General features: G+C 47.3%; 1 protein-coding gene across 14 annotated transcripts in view; it reads left to right on the top strand.

Annotated features, from left to right (window-relative positions):
• Nucleotides 1–13,416, top strand: part of ITPR1 (inositol 1,4,5-trisphosphate receptor type 1) — a 163,091-nt gene that overhangs the window by 99,674 nt on the left and 50,001 nt on the right. For 8 of the 14 annotated variants that reach the window (XM_032699514.1, XM_032699518.1, XM_032699513.1 and 5 more), the window contains 4 exons: nucleotides 2,555–2,590; nucleotides 4,158–4,208; nucleotides 7,554–7,686; nucleotides 8,342–8,532. In XM_032699514.1, the coding sequence (XP_032555405.1) occupies nucleotides 2,555–2,590; nucleotides 4,158–4,208; nucleotides 7,554–7,686; nucleotides 8,342–8,532 (411 nt within the window). The remainder of the gene's footprint in view (nucleotides 1–2,554; nucleotides 2,591–4,157; nucleotides 4,209–7,553; nucleotides 7,687–8,341; nucleotides 8,533–13,416) is intronic. The other 6 variants (XM_032699524.1, XM_032699522.1, XM_032699512.1 and 3 more) reach the window with 2 other exon arrangements.

Below are 13,416 nucleotides of genomic sequence, written 5' to 3'. Positions count from 1 at the left end.
ACCTTGATTGTTATTTTGAAAGCAAATGAAAACTTTTCTACCTTCCTCAAAGCCATAAAAGAAAAGGATGGAAAGCTCGTCCACACTTCATCCTTTGAGATGCCATGAATTCACACTGGAGCTGTCCCTTGCTCTGGTGGTTTTTGAGGGGATACATCCCCTGGTGAGTCAGATTAAGGCTGTTCTGGGAAGCACACATGGCCTGTGTTGGGGAAATGGGTGCTGGAAGCATTTGGGTCAGCAGCAGGTCAGAGGCTGTACTTCTGTTCTGGCTAATGATGAGTGGTTTATTGGTCAGCCTTGTGGGAGCGGAAGCTTCTAAGGAAGAGAGGGTTTTGCAGAGCAAGTTGAAAGGACCTTTCCCTACTGCTAATAAAAAGCACAGATGTTGTACTCTGACCTGGCCACCCACTGTGTTCCAGTTTAAAAGCTGACCACAGTGTCCATGGTACTCACCTGGTGTTGTTTAGTATTGCACAAACCTGCCCCTGCCCTTCGGACCATCACTTTCTTCTGGTTGGAGAGCTGAAGTACATGGAGAAATCTTGCTTGGAGAAATTACTACCTTGGAGAAATTACTACCTCAGGCTGCTTAGGGTGATATTCTGTTCAATCCTTCTTGTAAAGCACAAGCTGATACTTTGCAGCACAAGGTCAATAATTCTTTGCTATTTGAAGCCATTTTGACTCAAAACATTGAAATTTCAGTGTTTGGAGTTTATATTCTTACTGGAAGTTTGCTGAGGGCTGTGCTGCTTTGGAGTGATCCACCTGAGCATTGCCCAGGGCAGTGGCTTTTCCTCCCTGGTGGGAAGCACAGAGGGAAGGCACAGGAATTTGTGAACTGCAATTCGTAATTTTTCCTTCTCCAGTTAAGTTGGGAAAGATGAAACTAATTTCATGATGATTCTTCATCTGTGCTGCCTTTCAACTCCAAAATGTTACATGCATGTTTGGTTAAAATGGGGTCATAGTGTAACCCCAGGAATCCCAGAATGCTTTGGGTTGGAAGGGACCTTAAAGCTCATCTTGTTCCTCCTCGCTACCATGGGCAGGGACACCTTCCACTAGCCCAGGTTGCTCCAAGCCCCATCCAGCCTGGCCTTGGACATTTCCAGAGGTGGAGAATCCACAGCTTCTCTGGGCAACCTATGCCAGTGCCCAGAAGGGAAACCTGTGTTTGGATCCCCAGTCCAGACATGTTATCCTGTGGCAGTTGTGTCCTGCCAACTTCAGCATCCCCTTCCCTGGCAGGAAGGGACCTCATTTCCCCTGCAGTGGAACAGGCCCAATTTCCTTGCTGCTGTTGGCTCCTTGAGAAGGGAGGAATTTTCCCTTGCTCTGGAGCAGGTTGTGCAGACGGTGTGTGCAGGCAGAACAATGTGCCTGGACTCCCTAATGACCCGGACGGCGTTCCCGGTGTCCAGCCTGGGAGCAGGGCAGGAACGGTGTGTTCCTCTGCATAAATGAGGCTCTTCCTGTTCACTCTTGGGCCCCTGGCTTAAATACTCCGTGCTTCCATTGGAGCAGGAGAGGAGTGGTTTGCACGCTTGAGAAGGTTCCAGGAGCGGTGACAATGCAAGGAAGCGCCAAGCAGAGGCCATGGGAGCTGCCAGGAGGAAAGTCTGTTGGGAGGGGAATGGAAAAGGGTCTTTCCTGGCCAAGGAGCACTGCAAGGGAAGCACTTGCTCCTCTGACTCTTTCCTGGGAAGTGGAATCTCTCTGGATCTGGTGGGCTCCCTCTCCCTTGGAGCATTCCCCAGCAGGTTTTGGGTTAAGCTCCACAGCGCTCTCCCAGCCCGTGGACATTTGTCTCTCTGTCCTGTGGCCTCTGGGCAGACACAGCCAGTGAGGGCCTGACTCAGTTTGGTGTTTGTATCATCAGCATCTGATTTCTGAGTGTCTGCTCTGAGGAGTTAACTCAGTTGCCCCACGGTTCCATAGGCAGCTGCATTTGAATGTTCAGGTCTCTGTTGTGTGTCTATGCTCGACTAGATAAAAGTTGCTTGTCTTCATCTGTTTCAGTGTGATGATCAGCATTTTAAATTTGAAAAGCTGTCACCATGCAGGCCCTTATTTCATTGCTCCTATTTGGTTCTGCATCATATATCTTTTATCTCAAGGAAATATGTTTATAGATGAGAATCCACTGAAAACGATTTTTTTAAACTAAAATTATAAGGCTGCTGCCTTTGTGACATGCAGCCCTGGCCTCCTTTTCCCCCCCCGGGATGGATGTGCTGCCTTCAAGTCACAGATCCCAGGTGTGTGGTCCCCAAAAGTGCTGTGGGCACCTGCAACTAAAGCTTTTTGTGTTCATGCAAAGCAGGTTGGGATGTTCAAAGGATACCTGCGAAATTTTCCAAATGTGGCCCTTTTAGGAGCAGGGTGGGAGAGTGTAAACAGTAATTATGGCTAGAACTCATTTGTGATGATTCAGCTGAAGTCAAGTGCTTTGCCAGCTCCCTTCCCCTCTCTGTTGACCACTGGATTGCTGTTGGGATGGAAGATTCTGAGAGAATGACTAATTTTTCTGCATTTTACTTTCAACTAGCTGCCGCAACCTCCCGAAACGGAGAGCCCTGTAGAGGTGTGTCACCACCTATATTTGTACAACACACAAATATTGGTGTTTAAGTAGTCCTAGTGGAGTGTCTTGTTGGTGAAAACCCTGTGAAATGTGTGTTGCTGCGTGGTGTTAGGCAGTGGAAATAAATAGATTTGTTCAAGTGGCTTAATCCAATGCAGACTCAGTGTGGTAGTCTGGAAATATAAAGAAACCCATGTAAATTAGTCCCAAATCTTTGTTCCTTTCAGCCATTTCCCTTATGCTCCAAGGGAGACACGGTGAGAAGACTCCTCTCAAATTTCCCTGCATTGGCAAAATGAGATCTTGTTTCTCTGGCTCCTAATGCAGAATTTGGTTTTCCCTTTTTCTAACATACTTAAAGACTTAAAGGAAATGGAGGTGTCAGAAGTTATTAGTGGAAGCTTCATAACCCCAGAGCAACTGGTGTCCCATTTAAAATGCCCTAGTGGAGCAGCTCATGGTCACTTCACATCTTCAGGGTCTCTGGCTCTGGGGGAATTGGATGTATGGGAACATGTCCTTTGTGAGATACCTCAGCATCAGTTTGCATAAAACAGATTATTTTTCAAAATGAAGACTTGAAAAATTATGAAATCTCAAATTCTTTGGAAATTCATGGGACATCCAGAGATGGCATTGGTAAATTGTACAACTGAGTGCCAAATCAGTGCAAATCCAAGTGAAACAACATGAAAATCTTAATCAAGGACAGTGTTGATTCTGTGAACTATATAGACATGAAGGCTGTAAATATATTTTGAGATCACGAAAGAAAAAAATGTTTGTGGTGGTTCAGACTTTTGTATTTGTAATTTTTGTGGAATAGTGTTTAAATGTAAACCAAAACTCTGAGTGGTCATCGAAGGCCTTTGAGATGTTTTGGAGATGGCTCCTGGTTTAAGGTGGGTCCCTGGAGAGAACGGTTGTTCTACACATTTTCAGATGCTTTAAAGCAACAAAAACTTAATGTCCTTCAGGTTTGCGAACTGCAAGTTCCATTCCTTAAAATTAATATCTGAGGCAAGAGAGATTTGATTTGGAAACGTGCACGTGCCGAGGGACTCTGTTCAGTGACACCCCCTGAAGGCCCTGGTGTTGGAAGGGAACCCCCCAGGTTTTTCCAGGGGCCCTCCACAGTCTCAAACGAGCTTCACTGACCACAGGGAGATGTGTTGAAGTTGCTCCCGTCCCCAGAGGTGTGTGTCCAGTGGGGTGGGGTGTACCTGTGTGTCTGTGCATGGGCATGTATGGGCTGAGCTCCCGGGGACTTGTGTGTGTTACTGGTGACTGTACAACGAGATAGACCCTGTGTTCCCTCTGACTCCAGGGGAATGTTGGCACATGTGCATGCTGTGGTGGGCTGGGGGGGTGATAAGGTGTCTGAGGGGACAAGTGCTGCCAGGGCCAACTGAGGGCAGATGTCCTGTTTTGAGAGCTTGTCAGTCCATCTTCTTCATCTCCCCCCTTGCATTCAACTGTGACTTCCCTTAGTATTCCCCCTGAGTGCCAAGATGTTGGTGTCTCTTGAGTGTTGTTCTGCTTTAAAATGAAATTTCTGCACGCACAGCAGGAGCTTGATCAAACTCTACCACAGAGGCAACTGGAGGATCATAGAAGGGTATGTACAGCAGTCGAGCACGTTCAGAACTAACCCTCAACCTTTTCCTTTTAAACAGTGAAGCCTAAGTCACCTAAGAAACTTGTGTGTTAGCTGCTCTTGGAAAACCCAAAATGATGAGCCATGTTTATGAAGGGGGTGCTGGTGCCCCTTGTGTTACATGGAAGGGGCAAGTGCTTGGCAGCTCCAGTTAAACCTCAGGTCCTGGTCCAGTCCATTCACACTGTCAAAACTCTCCCCTTTGGTGGTGATCACTCAGTTATGAAGTGACATTAATCAGTGCTTGTGTAGTTGGCTGCTTTGGCCACACCACCCCTTTGTAACCCATGCTGTAAAATCAGTGTCATTAATGCCTTTCTCCATTTCTTCTGCTCTTGTAGCTGGGAACAGAACAGCAACAACAACTTATAACTGCTTCACTTTTAAATATTATCCAAGATTCTCTGTTTTAATCAGGTTTCTGATATCACTTAGAGTTGTGTGTTGCATCTGCGTTACTGATACATGCACAGTAATGTTCGTATATGACTTAGTTTACCTGATGGTGAACACAGATGAAACTGGATGTTGTTGGGTTTTTTTGAGGTACCATATTTGATTTTTCTGATTATTGCCAAACATCTGATATTTGTTTGCACAAAGTGGTGCACAGCACTAACAGGATGGTTAAAGTACTGTTCTGGAGCCAAGCACTGCAGCTGAATTAATTGGAACATTTCTTAAATACCGCTGATTTTTTTTCTTCTCCCCTCCAGTTTGATCACATATTGATATTTCATTAGCTAACATGGCAGGTTTGCATAAATTTGTAGGAAGCAAAGCTTTTTTGTTCCAGATAGAATTTGAGATGCTGGTGACTGTGTATTGCCAGCCCTCCAAACCCATGGGTGAGCACGTTCTCAGACTAGAAGCAACTGCTTGACACCTGTTCCTACCTGTATTTTCCGGTGATTTGTCTTGTTTTGGATACACAACTGCAGACACCAGAGGTGCTGCAGGTCTGTCCTCTTGGTCAGGTGTCTCCACTCACCCCAACTATTTTGACCATGGAATAGAAGTCACCTTCTGCTCTACAATGGGCCAGAAGGAAAATCTGGACACAACTCCAGGAGCTTTAGTTACCCCCTGAATTCAGGAGGAGGTGGAGTTCAGTGAACAGCCGTTCTTGTGGATGGATGTGTGTTATCTTTGTAGTAAGTAGTAAAAATGACTGGTTTAAATGCCAGTTGATATGATGACTGACAATTAGTTCAACAGCAGAGGGAAAAGGTAATGTGAGAACTCCCTTGTAACTTCATTTTGTCGTAGGGCTCATGCGGGTATCAAGTTTCCTTTCTAATCGGGACATGTGTAGAGGGAAGGTGTAGTTCAGGGGTTTTTTTTGTCTGGCTTGGCCTTGTTCTGTCATGTTGCCTTCCTTACCTGCCAGACTGGGAGCAGGGGGATGGATGAAGCTCTACATCGTGTACCCAACACTCGAATGTCGCTGTCAGTCACAGGCGCTCCTCCGGGGTAGGAATTTGCTGGAGCTCCTGAGCTGTCTCTTGCCTCTCCTACATGTTCACTCCTTGGCCCAAGCGGTGATGGGAAGCGTATGCCCCTTGGAAGAGTGCTCATCTCCTTCTACTGTTGCTTCCACAGGAATTTTCCTTTTTTTCTGTTTTTTTGGGACTTTTGGAAGCAGCTGATTGGAATGCTCTCCTCGTGTTTATTTTACAACCTGTCTCCCTGGCACTTGCTCCCTCCCCATCTGATCCCATAAAATGCAGCTCCCATGCTGCAGCGTTCAAGCTAATAATCCACAGGAACAATTTTTAAGGTGCTGAATTGTGGTGACAAGGAGCAGGTGGTGGGAGCCCCAGTTTGAGCCCCAACCCTGCAGGGAGGGCAGTGATCCCTCACCAGCTCCAGGCGCATGTCTGGCTTCTCCCTTTGGAAGCAATACCTGAAATTTGGTAAAGAACTTATTTCCAGACAGGTTTTTGTCTTTTTTTTTTTTTTTTTGGGGGGGGGTGGAGTTTAAGGATTTCTTGAAGTTACCTTTGTGAGTGCCAGTTTTGCATCAAAGCAGTGTGACTGCAGCAGTGCTGGAGTTCTGTGTGAGCCCATTAATGCACATTTATGTTGCTCCATTTACTTATTTGTGTTTTAAAGACCTCTTGTGAAAGTTTAAAAAGTAAGACTTCATTTTTATGTCAGCTAATATATTAAATGACATCTTGGCTCTATAGTCAGACAACTAATTTCATTTGAAATACAGCTGAAAATCAGTGATGAGCGTGTGTTTTGCGAGTGGAGATAAAGATAAGATACTTTAGTTCTTCCTGACATATTTTTAATATGAAATTATTCTTGGCTAGATTTTTTTTTTAATTATTATTTATGTATTGAATCCTCAGAAAAGCCCCTCCCTCCCCTCTCAAGCACTGTCCAGGGTGGTGCTGCTGTGACCACGCTGCCATCAGCAGTAGCTCCCGGTTACAATAATCCCCAGTTTTCCTTTGTGCACAAAGGCCTTATAAAAACCCATTAATCCCGGTGCGGTGTTTGTGTGCTGCTCATTGATTTGTCCAGTTCCCCGAATTCCTGGGAATTCCTGTAAGGACTGGAGTGGGAGCAGTGCAGGGCCCTGTGGGTTGTTTGCCCTGGGAGGTGGTTTGCTCTGGGCTGACGCAGCGGCTCATGCTGGTGGGGACATTCCGGGCGCTCCCGGGGTTTGGGGTTATCTGAGGACTGGTGCCCTGTGGAGTCCAGGGCTCATGTGCTTGGATGCTGACTGCTGGCGTGAGCGGCGGCCGGGGCAGCTGCCAGCAGGGAACAAAGGGCTGGGATTCAGCGGGATCGCTCGGGTTTCCGCTCAGCAGCTGCTGATGGAGGGAGAAAGGAGCACATCCCTGTAAAGCTGGTGAAATGGCAAAATGGGATAGGTGTGGGAAGATGGGATTGCTCCTCACAGCATCATTTCTAATGTTCCTCTTGCACTAATCCGCCTCTTAATTTTGTGTGTGCGGTACAGATACAACTTTTTTACATCTAAGACCAAGACAGTAGAACTTAATTTAAAAAAAACAAAAAACCTCTTTGAGAACAAAATCTGTCAAGAGAGCTCTACACAAAACCTGACCTGCAGCTGTTCCTGTGCTGGGAACCCATAATCTTACTTGAGCCCCATGAGACCCCCCGGTGTCCCAGCCTGCCCGAGCACAGCGGGAGTTACTCGGTGGATTTTTCCGAATCTCCAGGGTTTCGGTTCCCCCCCCTCACCACAAGAAGGCAAACAATAACAGCAGTGGTTTGTTTGTTCCTGGAGCTCACATCATGATTTCATTCTCCTCTTTAATCAAGGGTGAGGCGCTCAGGCAAGTGTTGGTCAACCGTTACTATGGCAACGTGCGGCCTGCGGGACGGCGGGAGAGCCTGACCACCTTCGGCAATGGGCCCTTGTCCGCCGGCGGCACCGGCAAGGCCGGGGCGGGAGGTAGGACCTGCTCCTGCTCCTCGTGGGGCCTGTGCTCTGCCCTGCCCCGTGGTCTGTGGCTGTGTCTGCCCAACAAATCAGCACCTTACACGTGAAACAGGGATTTTTTTCCCCCCCTCACTGTCCTCCTCTATGAACTCCCAAAACCAAGGAAGCCGTCCACATGGATGACTGCCTTTGAGCAGCAAAATGAAGCAGGCAGAGCTTTTTATGCTTTCCAGAGACTGCCTTGGGTTCGCTTAAAGTTTGTGATGTTGCTTTGAGTAAATGTACTTAGAAATCCCGATCAATTTAATTAATATATGAGGAATGTGCTTATAAGGATGTCAGATTATTAACCGTGTCTGGAACAAAACCATTTCATGGTATTGCAGAGAGAATGGGGGGTGGGATGAGAGAAAATTCTGTTTGAAGTCAGTTATAAAGTGCAGTTTATTTAATTTGAGACCACTGCCAAAAAAATCAATAGTCATAGAATCCCAGACTGGTCTGGGTTAGAAGGGGCCTTAAAGCCCATCTCGTCCCAGCCCTCTGCCATGGCAGGGACACCTTCCACTAGACCAAGTTGCTCCAAACTCTGTCCAGCCTGGCCTTGAAGAGAGATGCCATCAGCGTGGGGTCAATCTCAGCCTGTTTCTCATGATCACCTTTATAGGAGGAAGTTCCGGATCAAGTTCAATGAGCCGAGGGGAGATGAGTTTGGCAGATGTCCAGTGTCATCTGGATAAAGAAGGTGCATCCAACCTGGTCATAGATCTCATCATGAATGCCACCAGCGACAGAGTCTTCCACGAGAGCATCCTGTTAGCCATTGCCCTGCTGGAAGGTGGGAACACCACGATACAGGTAGGGAAATGGAAAACTTCTTGTGACCGAACTGTGTTGGGAAGGGAAGTGTTTTTATGGAATCCAGGAAACTTGAGGAGTTTAAGGAGATGGGAGGGAAAATGACTAAAGGATCTGTGACCTGTAATTTTGGGAAATATTAGTGTCTACCATGCAAAAGTGAACTTATTAAATGCTTGCATGGGCATTGGGTAACTGAGGTGTTTCCCACGGCAGTATAGAGGAATATCTAATAAAACAGCTTTGTAGGTAAGTTATTGACTGCTCTTACAAATAAGTTAAGCAACTGCAATGTGCTCAGACTTTTACAACGAGGTGTTAGATTTCAGACTGGAATTTGAAATAAGTGTATGGTAAACTCCAGACCACTGCTGTTCTCCTGCAGTCTTGCTGATCTTCATTTCTGTGTTTTCAATAAGGATTTGATTTCCCTAAATGAAAATTGTGCCTGGTGTGGATTGTAATGAATACACATCAACAAGCCTGTACATTATTCTTCCGAAGAGAAAGTAAAACCTTATTGCAGAAAAACATGCTTGTAAAGATGATTGTACATGTGGTATCTTACTCTTTTGGCTCTGCATGTGCTGTGTTTGCAGACTGTCTGTGGGGCTGAATCCTGACTGGTTATAATTGATCACTGAGCTTAAAACACACACTAGATCCCTACAGCAGCACCTCTTGTGTCAATGCAAACTTCCCTTGAGAGGACAGGGAGTATCTTTGGGCTCCTTTGCTTGTCCCTGTCATCAGTACCCCCTTTTTTTCCCCTGTGTCTATGCTCTGAAGTGAAGCTTCTTTGTAAAAGACAAAGTGGGAATTCAGTGTTGAAAATCCTACATCACCTTAAACTGCAAGGACAGAATTAATATTCCTTGGGGACAGTCACTCCTTTAAATTTCCTGCTCTTCTCTAATGTAAAGGAAGCTGAGCTTTCATATTCCCAGCTCTCAGGGAGCCTCAGGTAACCTCACACTGTCATGCTGGAAGGAAAAACAAACTGCAGCAACCTGACGTGGTGGATCCTTTGCTTGTGCTGGACCCCAGCACGGACGGACTGAGCAAAGTCACCTCCCGCTGAGCACGAACCCGTGTTGGGAGCAGATTCCATAGTTCACCCGGTCAGAACAAACAGGGAAACCTGCAGTCTGCCTCCAAAGGCACCTTTTCCACCAGAAAGGGAGATGGTTTGGTTTGCATTTGCTGTCCATAGCTGGGAGGCTGTACAATAACCCTGTGGTCAGCAAGGAGCCGTTGGCATGGGATACTCGGAGCAGCGTGTGACGCCTCCACACCGCACACTCCTGCCAGGCTCTGCTGCTCTCCAACCTGTATACATATGTGGTGCTTCCACAAACCAGAGGAACTATTTTCCGTGCTTTTCCACTCAGGAGTAAGTGCTTGGCAGGTGTCTTTAGGACGTGCTCTGGGCAACCAGCACTCACTCGATGCGTGTACGTGCTCCAGTGCGGCAGGACGGGCTGGGAGGGGGCTCTGGTGTAGTGTGGGCTGCTTTTAAGTACAAAATGTTTTAGGAACCAAATGACTCGTGGTGCCTACAGCTAATGCTGGGAGCTCTGAGGGCTCGGACACACCCAGGAGCTCTTACTCATGCATGCAAAGCACACATGAGATGTTATTGAAAATATCCCGTGGAGCGGTTGGGATGCAGATATTCTGTGCTGGAACGCTCCATGGGCTTGACAGCAAAAGGCAAAAAAGAGGGTTTATTGGTCCTCAGACATGTTACCCTGGCTTCCCTCTGCATTGGTTAAACTGCTGGTGGTGGGGAGAGTGTTTTCTGGTGCCTCGCAGTGGCTTCAGCACAGTCAGGGCCCGTGGGGATGATGGCAATGGCAGCTGGGAACAGCCTGTACTCAGCACTCTGATCTCTCAGTAGGGTTTTAGTCATGAGAGCCAAGTGAGTAGAACTTCAGTGGGAAAAACACCAACCACAAAGCTTGACTTCTGGGAGAACAGCTGGGAATCAAAGAAAAGGTGGAGGCTTGCTCTTTAGTAAAATCATCAGTTTGGGTCTGTATCTCCCGAGTAATTGCTGAATGATGTGATGGCCAAGTCAGACTGGTATCCTGAGACGGTGAACTCAGGTGATCCAGCTTTGCTGTCTCCACGTAGGAAGAGTGGCTGATGTGCTCTGTAGTGCAGAGGGCTCTGGCAGCCCAGCTCTCAGGAGAGCTCTGTGGGTACTTGCTAGTCTGCAAAGCTGATGTTTTTTAGACAGTAGCCTTTGGCTACAGCACAGTCGAGATCTACTGAGGGCAGCAAAGGGATGGTCTCCCACTTAGTAGGATTTCATTTTTACAAAATACACTGCAACATTTGCCTGCTTATGGAAACTAGATGCAGTTACAAAAATGAACCCAATACTTTGTGTCTTTTATCCTGATCTTTCTCTAATCTATGTTCTTTTGGTAAGTTCTGCAGAGTAGGTACGTAGGACTTGGCAGACTCTGCAACCTGCAGAGTAGATTTGCTGAAGTTTTTCAGCAGTTTCCAGTAACTGCCAGTGGAAGAGTCATCTTCAGTCTTTGGACTAATAACTGTGTTCGTTTTGCATCACGTCCATTTGTCATTGTGAAAGTTGACCTAGCCAAACCAGCCAGCTTTGTCTTTGAGGTCTAACACAGTTTATCTTCATTTCATGGGGTTTTTTTCCCCATTATTAGCGGCTTTTGATTTATAGTATTCTGAACAAGTTCATTCTGTGCTCAGTTTGAATAATTTTTAATGAACTTCAATTACTTCTATCTACAGGCCTTTGAAAATAGGAAGCTGGTGGGATAGGGACAGGTTATGTAAAAAAGGCTTTTTGGCAGCAAGGCCAGAAATGTGTCACCCCTGCATGGCATTTTCTTAACTCCAGGTTTTCACACGGGAAATTAATTCGGCCTGAAGTGAAGCAGAAGGTTTGTACCAACACACAGGAACTTGCACATGATGATTGTAATATGGTTAATAATGGGAGTTCCCGGGTAACTCCCATGAGCTTCAGTGGGAGAACAGATCCCTATGATGCTGGGAAGGGATAACTGGAATAGGTGTTGCTGTTTCATTAGGTAGAGGCAGGGCCAATATTAAGGGTAGGCAAAGTAGGTGGTTGCCAACTCTTGCAAGAAAGCAAATCTAGAGATGTTCCTTATTCTAATTGGCAGGAGGGATTTTTATTGTATTGTTAAGAAGATTAATGTGGGGGAGAAGCAGGACAAGAAAAAAATACTCCTGGTTTCCCTTAGGAAGGAGGCTGAGCTGGTACGTGGCATAGTGAATCCCACGCCACTCTGTGTTCTGCTAGAGGGGTGAATGTGGCAAATGAGCTGTTCTGGGAAGTCCTTTGCCCACTTAGGCCTCTCTGGATGGAAACTTTCTGGGTTTTAGTTTTTGAAATTCACTTAAAAACCCTGTCAGGTTCTTTGGTAGCAGGACTGGTGGTGGCACTGTTGTGGCTGTGTCCCGTGAGCTTGTGGCTCAGCGGGAGCCCTGGCTCTCGGTGGGAAGCCTGCCCTCATTTATACGGACACAGAGGCAGAGGTGGAACCTCGGGGTCAGCGCCGGCCAACAAATTAACCTGACAAACAGTGCAGCTCACTGAACTGCAAATTACATCAACCCCTTTATTAATTTATATAACCCTCGGCATCCACCTCGGGAGCACTGCAGTCAGCGGTTCTGCACGGAGCAGCCCTGGGAGGATGCCCCACTCTCTCCTCCGAGGGGGGAGCATGCCCTGCATCCGGGGAGGCACCTGTCCCTGGGGTGCTGGTTTGGGTTGCCTGTGCCCGAGCTGGCATGGCAGGTGCCTTGCTTGTGGAACTGCGTCTCCTCAGGAAGGGGTAAAACTCGGTCCATTCCCTGCACACGCGGCAGCACAGAGAGCTCTGCTCTGCTAAAGCAACCTTGGCAAATGACTGACAGCGGAGGAGATTGCTGAGGACTTGTCCTGTAACACTCGTCTCTCATCTGCTAAATAAAAATTCCATGTGCCGTTACTCTGCCTCACCTCCTCGGGGTTTCGGGTTTCCTTGGTTGGTGGAAGGTAATGGCAAGTGGAGTCCCTTACGTAACACCTCTCCATGGAGACCCTGCTCCTTTAATTAGGGATCTTCTCCAAAGTCAGCTTGCGTGACAAATTTCCCACACGCACATGTTGATATTTTCAGCCGGGGAAGGTAAAATGAGGTTGGTGACATTAGTTTTGTTGCAGGCAGTTTTTAAGCACTGCCCCAAAGTGGCGTGAGGCACGTCTGCCCCTTCGAGGGCAATGGTGCCTTCATTCCCCTTATCCACAGTTCTTCCCAAGGTGGGCTGCAGACACAGGGGATGAGGTGATGGGACTCAGCACCCAAGGGAAAAGGTGATTATTTTTCAGGGAAGAAGTGGCTTTTGGTGCTGAAGCAAGTCGCAGCTTCTGCACAGAGGAGAGTGCACACAGCACTCTTTGTCCCGCAGCAGCTGAGTGTGGGGTGAGGACCAGGGGCCACCCTGACTGGAGATAGCACCAAGGAGCTGGTGGTGGACTGCAGAGTTGTGTCTCTGGCAACAGTGAATCTGTGTAGTGTGGAATCGTGGCTTGGAGCTCATCAGTGTGTGAGGCTCCTTTTGAGATGTGACTGTGCAAAAAACTTTGTGGCTTCGGGTTGCTTGAACTTCCAGAGCTCTTTGGTTCAGCCTGCTCCAAGGAACTGAGTGTTTTGTGTGCCTGACAGGGCTGGGGGCTGTGCTGCCCATCAAACAGGTACCATGAGGGGCTTGGAAGAAGCAAGATACAGAAACCCCACCAGCCACGTCTTCATCAGTCAGGTTTGGGAGGAGAGGCTGCACTGGAGTAACACAGCTCTCCTGTCTCCAGCTCTGGCTTGTGCCATA

The sequence above is a fragment of the Chiroxiphia lanceolata genome, chromosome 11 (assembly GCF_009829145.1).
Source record: "Chiroxiphia lanceolata isolate bChiLan1 chromosome 11, bChiLan1.pri, whole genome shotgun sequence".
NCBI classification, from domain to species: domain Eukaryota; kingdom Metazoa; phylum Chordata; class Aves; order Passeriformes; family Pipridae; genus Chiroxiphia; species Chiroxiphia lanceolata.
Note: the sequence above shows the minus strand (reverse complement) of the source record. Positions and strands in the feature narration are given on the sequence as shown.